Genomic DNA, 13,733 nt, shown 5'->3' on the forward strand with positions numbered 1-13,733 from the left:
GTGCTGTCATCCAGGCTTTGTTGTTCCATTTATAGAGCACGGGAAGAGGAGATTTAGCATAGTTCTTCAGGGCCCTGGGGTTTTCAAAATGGTAAATGAGCCCTGGCTTCAACTTAAAGTCACCAGCTGCATTAGCCCCTAACAAGAGAGTCAGCCTGACTTTTGAAGCTTTGAAGCCAGGTATTGACTTCTCCTCTCAAGCTATGGAAGTCCTAGATGGCACCTAAAATCAAGGTGTTGGTGGGCCTGGGGATTCTTCCTGGAGGCTCAGGGGGAAGGTCTGTGCCCTTGCTTTCCCAGCTTCTAGAGGGCAACTGTATTCACTGGCTCACGACCCCTTCCTCCGTCTCAGAGCCAGCAATGGCGGGTTGAGTCCTTCTCACCATGAATCACTCTTACGTTGCCCTGTGTCCCCCCTCCTTCCATCTGTCAGGCCCCTTGTGGCCCACCTGGATAACCCAGGATTGTCTCCCTGCGTCCAGGCCCTGACTGGCATCCTTCCATCTATCAGGCCCCTTGTGGCCACACTGGCCCACCTGGATTACCCAGGATTGTCTCCCCGTGCTGAGGCCCTGATTGGCACCCTTAATTGCATCTGCAATCTTAATTCCCCTTTGCCAGGTAGCCCGGTATACTCACAGATTCCGGGGATTAGGACATGGGCATCTTTGGGGGCTCATTATTCTGCCATGGTTCTGAGGGGAAAATGTGTGAGCAGAGATCTCACTCCCAGCTGAGAGATTCCCAAATATAAAATCCACCCCACCCTCCCTGCCATGCCATTCCGGAGAAAACAATGTGAAGATGTGCTCCAGAGCACTGAACATCGAATCTCAAGTATGACCCTTAAGAATGAGGGTGAAAGGACCAATGAGTCACAGAATTGAGACAAAAGTATTAAAAGTACATCAACCAAACTAAAGTGTCAGAGAGAATTGCTGAAAGAGGACAAACATAATGTAATAAGAACTGAAGAGCAATTACATGATGTAAGGTCTTGATTATATGAGTTAAGTATCAGGAATTATAATGAGGGAAACAGACACTTGCTAAAGTTCTTTGAGGTCTTCTGAAGAGAATGAGCAAATGATGATAAAAGGGATAAAGAAGAAATACGTGGTGATGTGTGAACGACAGCCCGCTGAAAGGGAGGCTCACAGGAATCTCATCAAGTGATCTCAGACCAAAGTTAATCTCCAGGCTGCGCTGGCAGCTGACTTCCTGCTTCAGCCCCTGTGTTTTCCACCCTGGAGTTGCCTGTCTGTGGTGCCAGGTGGCCCAACAAAGGGTGACCTCAAATTCCTTATTATTATTTATTTTTAAAGCAAGTCATGGTTTGCAAGCCATGTGTCACACCAGGAGCTCTTTCGTGAGTAATCTCGGCCATTCAGGTCTGTTTGCAAAGATTGCAAATCCACACCACCACCTGTTTGCCTTTCTGGGGAAGGTCTGCAGCCCTGATATTTGACTTGTGGGCTGTGCCCTTGAAAACAGGGTGTTCTATTTAGGTAAACTTGGGTCCTCACCCAGCGACATGAGTCACCCATGCATTCTCACTTACCCCTTTCCTATGTAAACTTTCGGAGTTTTGTGTTTTTCTAATTTGGAAAACTTCTTTATCCGTCTGATTTTAAGACACTCTTTAGAGATCAAAGATATGAACCACTGCCATTTCTGTTAAAACTGTTTCTTCTAATTTTTCAAAAATTAAACATGTTCCTTTTAAATTCAGATGTACGTATTTCGTCAATACTTGGCAGTATTTTGTGTTGTGAGGTCTACCTGTGTTGTCATATGCAGGCTTTTCCACTCCAAGATTATGTACATATTTACTTATATTCTCTTCCAATAATTTTCAGTTTCCTGTTCTACATTTTTAATGTACCAGTTATAGAGCTAACTGAGGTCAAACTCCCTCCCCCAGCCCTGCGCTCACGGTCAACTATTCCAACACTTAGCTTTAACTAATTCTTCCCTTTCTTACTGATAGGAAATGTTACCATTGTACTAGAGATTGTTATACGTACTTGGTTGCATTTTTAGGGACTTTCATGTCGTTTCGTTGATTATCTACATCTGTGAAAGGGGTAGCTGCCAGAACAGACCAGTGCAACATGAGGCAGATGTAAGGATGTGCAGCCCTTGAGTGTGGGCTGTCTTTTCAATTAAAGGGAGGCAGGACGTGCCAGAGTTTAGCAGGGTGTCGGGGACAAAGGAAAGGCTTTCTGTGTTTATTTGTTTGTTTGTTCTTGCTTCTGTTTTTCTGTGGGCATGAACACAGGTGAGGATGGGGGGAGGATGGGGGGACGTTACACCTGGTAGCCTTGAGCTTTCTGTGAGGAACTGGGTGAGCTCACTGCGACAGTGACCGGGGTCTGGAGGGGAGTGAAGCCTTGAGGAACTGCCTAAGAATTTTTGTGCATCTTTGGGTTTTGGATTCTCCAGGGTGTAGCACTGTGTTGATGGGAAGCCAGGAATAACATCACACCATGTACAGTAAACACGCCACTCCCGAGTCCCTGGTCACACATGCCGACTTCAGGGAGAGACTGATATCTGCCTGGGGCTAAATCAAAGGCCAGACGGCCTCCCCCTTCCTTCTCCTCGAATTCCCGAAATAGCCTGTGAGAAAAGCCGTTTGGAAGCTCCACAAGGCACCTGCCACTCAGCAGCTAGACCCCCAGGGACATCCTCCTGGTCAGTTCAGAGGGTAGCTGTCCCCACGGTCTGCCCACAGCCCCAGTCCCTGGAACAAGCGTGTTCTGTTTGAAATGTCCCGTTAGGAGGCTCATGGGGAAGATGCACCAAGATGCCCCAGCCTTTGCCCTTCACCACCGGATGGCCTCCATCTTCCCCATGGGGCTGTGAGAAGTCCTCTGCACAGGGCAGGAGGTCAGGCCTGGCCGAGGGCTCAGAGGCTTTCGTGTCATGGAGATGGTCTACTGGGCATGCGGGCATTAGTGCTGGGGACCTGGGCCAGCTCACTGGTCACACACTTTGACAGCAGAAGCCAAAGAGGTGCTGGTCCTACCCCACAGGAGAAGGTGCCGGAGCCCTCACCCAGGCCCCATCCCAGCATCCTTTACAGGGTGATTCTCCCACATGGGGAGAAAAACTGAGCAGCCATCCATCAAACATACATTTCTGTTAACTTTGTAAACACTAAAGGAAACGTATTCCTTTTCTTGTTTGACTGTTTCCTAATTGGTAAATTTGGTGAATTGGCTGTTTAGCAAATCGCCTCTCCGGTAAATGTGCTGCTGGTGAACTGACCTTGAGCCCACACACTATGTCCACTTGACGTGTATTCAGGACAGGAAAGTTCTTTCCAAGTAATGCATGTGTCTGTTTCTTGGTTTCACGGTTTCCCCCCTATTAAGTTTGTTCTGTCAACGACCTCGGTAGGTGTTTTGAGCTGGGCCATCCATTTGGCATCTTTCAGAGTGTGTCAAAGACATCAAAAACTCATCTGATTTCTATACATCTGAAACTAACACAACCTTGTAAATCAACTATACCTCAATAAAAATTAAAAAACAAACAAAAAAACTCATCTGAACAACCCCTGAGCAGCTCAGTTTGTTAAGGTCGCCCACTTAGTGGTCACCTGAGGGCCAGTTTCTCCATTCAGCCCATTGCTGATTCATAGATTAGAGAATCAGGAACTGGGAGAAAATATGAGGACCCCAAGGAATCGTGGAGAAACCCAGACGTGCGACAGAGAATGGGATATTGTGGTTTCAGGAAATGGACGATTAATGTTGAAACTGGTGAAATGCACAGATTAACACTGAGAGGAGATTGGGAAGAAGGAGGTTTATTATTTTTAAACTGTCTTCAGTTTCATTCTAGACTGCTGGTATTTTAGCCGACTTGCTCTGCAGAACCAATCTCAGTGTCCAGAACCCAACTGTCTTTATTCGGAGCTTGGTTCCGCCACGCCCTTCCTAAGTCTCAGCACCCACCCGAGCAGAACTTGAACCCACACCCCGCGTGTCCTGGCCTCAGAACCACACGCCTGGGCCCTGCTCCCAGGGGTCACGGGGACCCTGGGGATAAGGCTTGTCACAGGCAGAGGCGGCTTCACCTCTCGTTGCACAGTTAACCAATACCACAGTGAGCAAGAGAGAAAAACATCAAAAAATAAACCCCACAAAGTACCCTTCACTAAGCCCCCGCTGTTTCCACGACTCTTCCCCAGTGTGTCACCAGGGGCCTGTGTCTGCACAAGAAGCACCAATCATGGGAAGGCGACTGGGGCTCCAGCATCCTTGCCTTGACTCTGATGTGGATTCTCTGAACCACCACCTCTCCGTGCTAGAGCATTTCCAGGGACCACGTCCTGCGCTATTGTATTTAGTAAGCTCACCATCTAATCGCACACGGACGGCCAAGAAGACACAGCAGAGCGGCCGATCTGAAGGCCGCGTGAGCAAAAGGCCTCAGGCACTTCCGAACAAGGACATGACCCTGACCATAACCAACTGGCCGGGGACCTGACCTGACCCACAGGCCCCCCAGAAGTGGAGGCAACACACCTCGGATCCTTAGGAGACTTCCTTTCCCAGCAGTAAGTGGAGCTCACCTGGGCGTGTCTCCCTGTTACAGTGTGAAATGACTAGAGGAACATGGAAAATAAAGAGGAAGGGTGTCAGGAGGGCTTCCCCCATAGACAAGAAAGATAGGAATTTCAGCACAACCACCTGGGCTCTGCCTGGACGGAGGGAGGGGCTGAGCCACTCAAGGGTCTCCCTGGAGGGCTGGGTTCCCCTCCGCTCTGATTGATCTGCGATTCTATACATGTATCGAATGGGAGGGTCTAAGCTGTCATTGAAAATAAAAGTACACCAACTATACTTCAATAAAATAAATAAATAAAATAAAATAAAAAAATAAAAGTGACAACAGCTGGGCTGCCTGGAGAGGCTGTGATCCCCAGAGCAAAGGCCAGGCGGGCTCTGTCGCTGAGAGCGTGTGGCCCTGGGCCCCGGGTGCAGTCTCCAGGCCACGGCTGAAGCAGAGGGAGGGGACGAGGGGCAGGGCGGGCCCGATCAGCGCGTGGACGCTGGCCAAGGTCAGCTCTGGGCCCCGGTCCCGGGGTCGCGGGGGGCTGAGTCAGGGCCCTAGACACCAGTGGGGAGAAAGCGCCTTCATAATGAAAACCCGGGGTGGGGGGGGGACCTGCAGCCCACGGCAGAGCGGAGGGTGGAGGGCTCCACAGAGAGGCAGCAGGAAGCCTCGCGGCGCTGATCCAGACGCCTCCCCGCCATCGAGGGGCGCTGGGCTCCGCTGAACTTGCTTCTCTTAACAGTCTGTCGGTTTGTGTGGCTCTGCTCTGTGTCGGGACCCAGAGGCTCCCACCGCTGCTCCTTCTGTCTCCGCTGGGGTCCGTCCTTCTCTCTGTGTCCCCCCTCCAGGGTGGTCTCCTCCAGGCCCATGGCTTTAAATACTGGGGCAGCTAAGTAATGATCCCTCTACCCCAAAAACGTTATGTGTCCTGGTTCTCAGAACCTGGGACTGTGTCACCTTACAGGGCAAGAGGGACTCTGCAAGTGTGATTAAGTTAAGGGCTGTGAGTTGGTGATGGGATTAGCTGGGCGGGCCCAGCATGATCGCGAGATCCTTCTAAGCAAAAAAGGAGGGCAGAAGAGTCAGAGAGATGTGACGACAGAAGCAGAGGTCAGAAAGACAGAGACTGGAAGACGTCAGGCTGACGGCCTCGAAGAGGCAGGGGGGGCAGGAGCCAAGGGGCGTGGGTGCCTCGAGACGCTGGAAGAGGCAAGGGAAGCTCCAGAAGGCAGGCAGCCGCGCCCACACCTCGGCTTCTGGACTCCAGAGTCACGAGGGATTTGCGTGCTTTAAGCCACTAAGTCTGGAGTGACTGTAGCAGCCACAGCACCTGTAGGTCGATGCGCCCTCAGTCCTGCCTCTGCTGGGTTCCAGCCCCGGGTGTGGGGGGCTCCCCTGTCCACTTCGTGTCTAACAGGCAACCCAGTGTCAACGGGTCTGACCCGTGTCCTGGTCTCCTCCACACCTGCTCCACCCTCGCCTTCCCCAGGTGAGGTGACCACACCTCCATGCCCCAGTTCCTCAGGCCATGGCTCTGGAGTGACCCTGACCTTGACGCCTCCCATACTCCACACCCCACATGCAACCCGTGGGCAAACGTGCAGGTGCCCCCTTCAGAGCTCATCTGACCGCTTCTCCGTAGCCCACCGCCTGCAGAGCGGAAGCCGGGTCTTGTTACTCCCCTGCCCGAAGGCCTGCAGCCACGCGGGGAAAGGCCCAAGTCCTGCCCGGGTCCTCAGCCCCCCGACGGCCTGCTTCCCATCACGGCTCTGACCTCCTCTCAGTGTTCCGCCACCAGGAGCCTTGCAGGCATTTCCTTGGCTACCTCCCCCCCTTGAGTCTTTATACAATGTCTCCTTCGCAATAGGCCTACCAACCCACAAACGTCACCAAGACAACAGGGAGCCCAGGGGACAGCTAAGCCTTGGAGGTCTGGTGGAGGAATATGCAAAGGCAGAGGGGGAGTAAGCAACGCCGGGTGGGTTTTAGCTCAGCCCACAGGGAGAGACATGCAAAACGGCGCTGGGGCCTCCATGCTGAGGATGAGGTGCCCCCAACACTGCTGGAAAGAGGCAGAAGGCAGCCTTTGTCCTAAATGCCCTTGCTCCCAGCTTCTGGGTGTTTCAGGCCAGCATCAAGACTTTCCCTATTCATCACCTTTAGCTCTTTTGTTCGTGCAATGCCGTGCCCTAAGCATCAACCCGCTTAGGAGAGAATGTCACCCTGGGGTTGGATCAAGTTGAAATAAAACTATTCAGGGAATATCTGACTCTCAGGAGGAAAGTCACATCTCCTTCTTTTAATTAGGAAGAAACTTAATTAAAGTTTCTTAAGGCCAGAAAGCAGAATGTTTCCCAGCGCCCGGCTTCCGGCCAGTGTCCTGTACCGGAGCTCCTGCTGTCTGGCCACTCAGAGGGCCGCGAGGTGACAGTCCCTCCGGAGGCCGCCAGGGCTGCGCTGCAGGGGCCCAGCCACACACACTCACTCTAGTCTCTCCTCTTCTTTCCTTCGCAGGTCAAAGTCCCGTTGAACCACTTCCCAGACGTGCTTGGCCTCTTCATCCGTGAGCGTGGAAAGATCCAGTTTTTTCCCCATCTCTGCTTCTCGTCAGGGTCACACCTGGAATAACACAGGACCACAGTGTTCAGCCCAGGAAGCCCACGTGCAGATGCCGGCCAATTCACAAAGAAGAGGCAACACAGAAAGTGCTGATTGATTTCCCAGCAGCTGGAACCTGGGTTAGATGGTTTTAGAAAACAGGCAAATGGGTGTCTGGAAATGTGTGCAGTCGAAATAAATGAACTCGTGTGTACAATCCCCATACCCCAGGAGTCAGACTTCAGATGACGTTATGCCCTTTTCGAGGACACGGAAGACCCCAATCAATGCCAAGAGGACAAAGGAAGGAGAATCCAAATGTCAAAAACCAAGAGGAGGAGAGCTTTACCACCTTGCTCGCTATGCAGTGTGCTCTGCGGACCAGCAGCACCTCCCAGAGCCCGTGAGACACGCAGACTCCCAGGCCCTGCCCCAGCCCTGCCGACTCAGAATCTGCATCCTAACAAGATCTTCTGGTGACACCTCCACCTGTCTCTCCCTCCCCCTTCACGCCTGTCCCTTGAGTATTTCTTCACACCTCCTAACAGCTGGTGACATCACATATCGCGATGACGGCGACTTCTCCCTGGCACATGGGGGTGCTTTTCTGTGCTCCCACCTCTCTGATCTTCGTCAGGCCATACAGGGGCCCCTTGGCCAGAGACTGTGGCCACTACACCCCATCCAGCTCTGCTCTGGGGGAAGATTCTGTTTGGGTGACAGGTTCCCTGTGGGCAACCGAGAGTTCAAGAACCTCTGTGTGGCTTCAGCGAGTCTTCACTGAAGACCGAAATCTGCTTTTTAGGAACATCAGAGAAGGGATCCAATCTGTCTGCTCTCACTGGGAAACCTTAACACCCATCGAAAGACCCAATTTTGCTTCTGAATGCTGGGGAACATCTCCCTTTCACCAGTGCTGACCAGCCGAAAGTACTCTCTGCAGAAACGTGAACACAACTTGCTCCGTGTTAGAAAACTGCTTTGCTCTACAAGAGGTTAATTATGAAAAGTGACATTTTCTGAGCAACACTCCATACCAGCTAAAATGGAAATGTCCACAGAGATCCCACGGCTGTCAACTAAACCGCTTCCTGGCTTGTGCCTTAAAATCGGTGACAAATAATTTCTTAAATTTTTTGCACCGACCCCTCAGTACTTCCATCCTCAAGCACCGCACTGACTCTGAACGATGCATTAAGAGGATGCCCTGATGTGCCAGAATCATTCAAACTATTTTCATTACAGTTGACTTTAGATTTTGGACATGAAAACATTAAACCAAGACTGATGCCTGATGCTCCTCTAGAGCACACAGTTTCTGTTTTTAAAAAAACTGGAACAAAAAGTCATTTGATGGATGACTGGGGTTTACTCATTTTTGTTTTTCACCATTGTTGAAAAAAATTCTATCATAAGAAGCCCATTCATTGACATTCTCTTTCCAGAGCAGATGAAAGCCGTGACCATCAGCTGAGTTAGCTGGCATTCTCTCTCCTCTCCTCAAGGAAAAGTCACAATTCCAGGCCTTATTTCAAGAAACTAAAATTGTGAGGTGTGAGGGAGAAGAGCAGAACAAAAGGAAACGAGTATATCTTTCTTGTCACGCAAGCTTAACCGTCTTAGAGCATGTCAGTGACCGATAAGGGATGGATGGAAAGGTCACTAGGAGTCAGAACTGCCACCTGGAGGCTTCGCACCCACAGGATCCCCCCCCACCCCAGCCCCCGCTCAAGCCTGTTTCTTTTGTTTGATGCGTCTTTCTAACAAGGATGGCACTTGGTTTCCCAGCTCAGATAGCAAAGGCCATCGAGGTCTAGGAACGGGCGCGCACTGGACCAGGGAGGGTCCGGGCACCTCTGGCGAGGCGGGTGCCTGCCGGGGTCGGGTGGGGAAGAGGCCCAGCCTGGCTGCCTGCTGCCTGGAGTGATGCCGGGCAGCAACCTACTGAGATGTGAACAGGGGAGACCAGCATGCAGAGGGAAGCAGACAGCCTCCCACGCTTCAAGGGGACCAAGGCACCATGGCTTAGCGCCATTTCGGAGGTTCCAGGGATGACCCTGAGTTGTTGAGGAAAGTGATATGTGTTCATGATGCTCTGTTTCATGAAGCCAGGAACGATGCAATACAGACTTCGAAAAACAAGCATCCCACATAGCTAAACCAAGAGCAGACTGCCGGTACTTCATGGATTAGACATTATCTGAAAAATTGTACTCTGGTGCCTATTTTTATTTATTTATTTAACATCTTTATTGGAGTATAATTGCTTTACAATGGTGTGTTAGTTTCTGCTGTATAACAAAGTGAATCAGCTATACTTATACACATATCCCCATATCTCCTCCCTCTTGCGTCTCCCTCCCACCCACCCTATCCCACCCCTCTAGGTGGTCACAAAGCACCGAGCTGATCTCCCCGTGCTATGCGGCTGCTTCCCACTAGCTATCTATTTTACATTTGGTAGTGTATATATGTCCATGCCACTCTCTCGCTTCGTCCCAGCTTACCCTTCCCCCTCCCCGTGTCCTCAAGTCCATTCTCTACATCTGCGTCTTTATTCCTGTCCTGCCCCTGGGTTCTTCAGAACCTTTCTTTTTTTTTTTTAGACTCCATATATATGTGTTAGCATATGGTATTTGTTTTTCTCTTTCTGACTCACTTCACTCTGTATGACAGACTCTAGGTCCATCCACCTCACTACAAATAACTCAATTTCGTTTCTTTTCATGGCTGAGTAATATTCCATTGTATATATGTGCCACATCTTCTTTGTCCATTCATCTGTCGATGGACACTTAGGTTGCTTCCATGTCCTGGCTATTGTAAATAGAGCTGCAATGAACATTGTGGTACATGACTCTTTTTGAATTATGGTTTTCTCAGGGTATATGTGGTGCCTATTTTTAGCTGTGGTCCAACATCTGGGTGAGCAGGAGGTGCAGGGAGAGGAGGGGAGGGAGAGTGATTCCAAATTGCAGACGCATCCCATATGTAGGATGCTGTGCCACGCAGTAGGGATGCGATGCTTCCGAGGGAAGCATGTTCTCAGGACAGCCAGGGGTCAGGAGCCTGGCTCCCGACATGGGTCCACGACACGGGTGGTCCATGACATGGATCTTTATCTACTGTGACCAAATCTTCCCATGTAGTGAATTAATGATGTGCAGAAGCTTAAAGCTATTTAGTTATTTATTTAAAGATTTTTGGATGTGGACCATTTTCAAAGTCTTATTGAATTTGTTACAACATTGCTTCTGTTTTATGTTTTGTGTTTTTGGCCCCGAGGCATGTGAGATCTTAGCTCCCCAACCAGGGATTGAACCTGCACCCCCTGCATTGGAAGGTGAAGTCTTAACCACTGGACTGCCAGGGAAGTCCCAGCATTTTATTATTTTTATTAACTTATTTTTTTCATTGTTGTCGTTGGTGGTGGTGGTGATGATGGGTGGTGGGGTGATGGTTTAAAGCTTTTAAAAAACTATCTTCAGGAAATAATCTGAAGTCGAATGGAGAATATGTTTGATTTCAGTATTCAAAATACATAAACCAAAAGTCACTGGCAATCGAGGCGTGTGCTGCTAGCACCCCTTCTGGCTTGCGTCAGGCTGATGGGGGAACTTGGGGTATGGTGGAAGGGCAGCCCCTCTGCCAGGTACGGCCACGCTGAGGGATCCACGTGGATTCACGGAGGGGACAGCCTTTCAGCCACAGTCATCTCTCTCCTCACTCCCCACTTTGCTTGCTCACCAAGACCCTGATCTCCACCCGGTATCCCTCCAACCGTAACACTCAAGGGGGAACATGGCAGCAGAGGACATGCTGGACCCACGGAGGGTGCCGGGCTCTGACCTGCCCTAGCCTGGGGGAGCCCCCCAGGGCGTGCGTGCTGGGGAGGGCAGCCCCCACCAGGCTCCACCTGCTCCTGGTTCCGCTTCGGTGTAGATAACGCCTAGTCATGAGCTTCCTGAACAAAACACTTTCAATGTGCGCCTGGTCCACAGCTCAGACTTAACCACATTTGTAATCTTTGAGACTGTTAGCCCTCCCCCATCGCTAAAACGCTATAACGGAGAAAAGAGAGCGTGACACGGAGGTTAATGAGTTGGAAAGAGACGGTAGAACAGGTTTTACCAAGTGGATATCCTGAACCCAGACCACCGCCTTTCAATGGTGGGTCATCTTTATCTGTTAAAGATTTGAGTTCATATTTTGGCCACATTAAAGGGAGATCTGGGCAGGGATCCCTCCTACACAAAACTTGGGCTGGCGGCCCCCTGAGCCTGGGAACGATGGCAATTATGAGTAGTCACCAACGCCTGAGCAGATAAACTTTGCAACAAGTCCAAGTTCCTCTTTAATGCCCAACAAACAATGGCAGGAATGCTCTCTGACTCAGAATCAGGTGGGCAACTCTTGCTGATAAAGATGCAGGCACATTCCTGAGGGGAAGGCCCAGGTGCCAGCTGTGGGGCCTCTGTGTTAACCCTTTGCGGCTGCTTCCCAAAGCTGGCCTGTGTGGTCACTTCTGCAGGCAGGGCCTGCTGCCCACTGGCAGCAACCAAACCCCCAACCCTCGTCAGCTGCAAAATGAGCACCTTCCCCCCACCCCTGCAGGTGCTCTGAAATCACTCCAGCAGCAATGGCCCTGCAGCTTGCCTCCCGCCTGCCCGTTCTCTCCGTTCTCCCAGCTCCCTGGGAAGCTGCTGGAAACCTTGTTTACGCACGGACATAGTTCTGCACTTGCAGCTAAAGCCTCAGCTCTAGTCTCCACAGCAAGGACAGGTCCCAAGGTGACGCTGAGGGACGAGGTTGCGGCTGAGCTTCAGGAGTTGGGTTCCTATCCCAGTTCAGGCACCAACCAGCCCTGCGACTTGGGACAAGTCCCCTTCCTCTCTGGGTCTCAGTTTTTCCATCTGTACCATGACCTCTATGTCTCTCTCCAGCCCTGGGTGATGCCAGGATGTCAGGATTAAAGGGAGAGGTGACAGGGTGGGTAGAGAGGAGTGGGCTCTTCCTCCAGAGATTGCTTCTGAAAAGGACGAGACAGCCCTAGAAGGCTGACCCAATGGCATGAACTGGGGGCAGCCATGAGAAGTCACCACACTGTCATCCGAGGGCACCAAAGTCTCCCTTCTGTGTAGCTTACAGGGCTCTGGATCCTTTTCACCACCCCCAAGCCTTCCACTCAGCTGGCTTTAAATTTTCAATCACTAATGCCTTAATCAATAAGACCCACTGACTGCTAGTCTATGTGCCTGGAATTGTCTTCAGCGAATCCTGCGGGGCACCTACCACTGCACCCAGATTTTGGATGTGGTGGAGCACAGGGACCTATGATTGGTGCTTGGATCTAAGGCGTGAGGCCCTGGCACGGGGCTCTTGCCCAAGAGAGCTGTGTCTTACTGAGGTCAGCAGAGTGGCTGACAATCCAGTGGAGGGCTGGACGTCGGAGGACAGAGGTGAACGGGCTGAACCCAGGTGCCAATGTCACTGCTCCGCTGCCATGGTCTGCAAGCCCTGGCCTTCTCCTTGGGGCTTCATGGCCAAGCGCAGTCCCACCTTTGCACCTGGTGGGCTAGTGGGGGCCTCACCTCCCCCCTTTATCATTCCAACCTCTCAGAAAGAAATGTGTAACTAAAATTTTAAAAAACAAACATAAAAATGCAAAGACCCCAACCCAACGGAAAATGAAATGGGGTTTTCAACATTTGGTTAAGGTGAGTAGGACACAGCCTGGGAAACTGCAGGGGATTTGTAAAGAGGTCTGGCTCAGGCAGGGACCTGGGGCCAGTGCCCACTGTGTGACTCTCTTCGCCTACAGACCCTTCCCCCATCCCGATCACAAGGTGGTGGGCCGTCGAGGGGCGTGCCGGCAAACAAAACATAATTCCAATAAAAGTGGGGCTTTCAGAGGCCCCAAAGTCCAGGACGCCTCCTCCCATGCCACGACACCACCCGGGCTCTCTCTCTACGAGCAGGAGGGGGGTCTCTCCCCAAACAGCCTCAGGCCCCTGGGCGACCAGCCGGAGTGAGTCTCCTCCGAGGCCGGCCGTCTCCTTCGAGCCTCAGCCCCGTCTGCATGTAGATCCGCAACAGGGCTTTTTTGCTCCCTGAGGATCCAGACCAGTCTGACCAAACTATCTGGGTGAAGCCTGGGTTTGGGGTTCGGTGGGTTGGACACGTCCTCCTCATCAGCCGGGACCGAGGCCTGGGGGCCGCTGGGGGCGTTTTCACACCGGCGGGGCTGCACCCAGCACCGCGGACCCGCCCTGAACCTGGGGCCTCCGGGATATCCCGGGCGCCCCCGGACCCCGCCGTTCCCCCTTCTCCCCGAACTCACCGACTCCTTTCCGGGGGCGTGTCGGCCTGGCCCGGACCCCGGGGTTGCTCTCTGCGGTCCTGCTAGGGAGAGCGAGGCGACGGGCCGGGCGTCGGGTCGCGGCGCGTTGAGGCCAGGAGGGCAGACACGGGCCAGGCAGGGCGCAGGGCGCGCAGCGGAGGGAGGGGCGAGGTCCCGGAGGCGCCCGCCGGGTCACGAGGACCGCGCCCCGCCCCGCCCCGCCCCG

The 13,733-nt window shown here is 52.2% G+C and overlaps 1 protein-coding gene across 1 annotated transcript in view; it reads right to left on the bottom strand.

Annotated features, from left to right (window-relative positions):
* MLPH (melanophilin) overlaps window positions 1-13,686 on the bottom strand; it is a 41,076-nt gene extending 27,390 nt beyond the window's left edge. Inside the window, 2 exon segments of the mRNA XM_068543716.1 lie at window positions 7,055-7,188; window positions 13,508-13,686. Coding sequence (XP_068399817.1) covers window positions 7,055-7,164 — 110 coding nt within the window. The 5' untranslated portion in view covers window positions 7,165-7,188; window positions 13,508-13,686.
* Between the last annotated feature and the right edge of the window lie 47 nt (window positions 13,687-13,733).

The sequence above is a fragment of the Eschrichtius robustus genome, chromosome 5, assembly GCF_028021215.1.
Source record: "Eschrichtius robustus isolate mEscRob2 chromosome 5, mEscRob2.pri, whole genome shotgun sequence".
Classification (NCBI taxonomy): Eukaryota; Metazoa; Chordata; class Mammalia; order Artiodactyla; family Eschrichtiidae; genus Eschrichtius; species Eschrichtius robustus.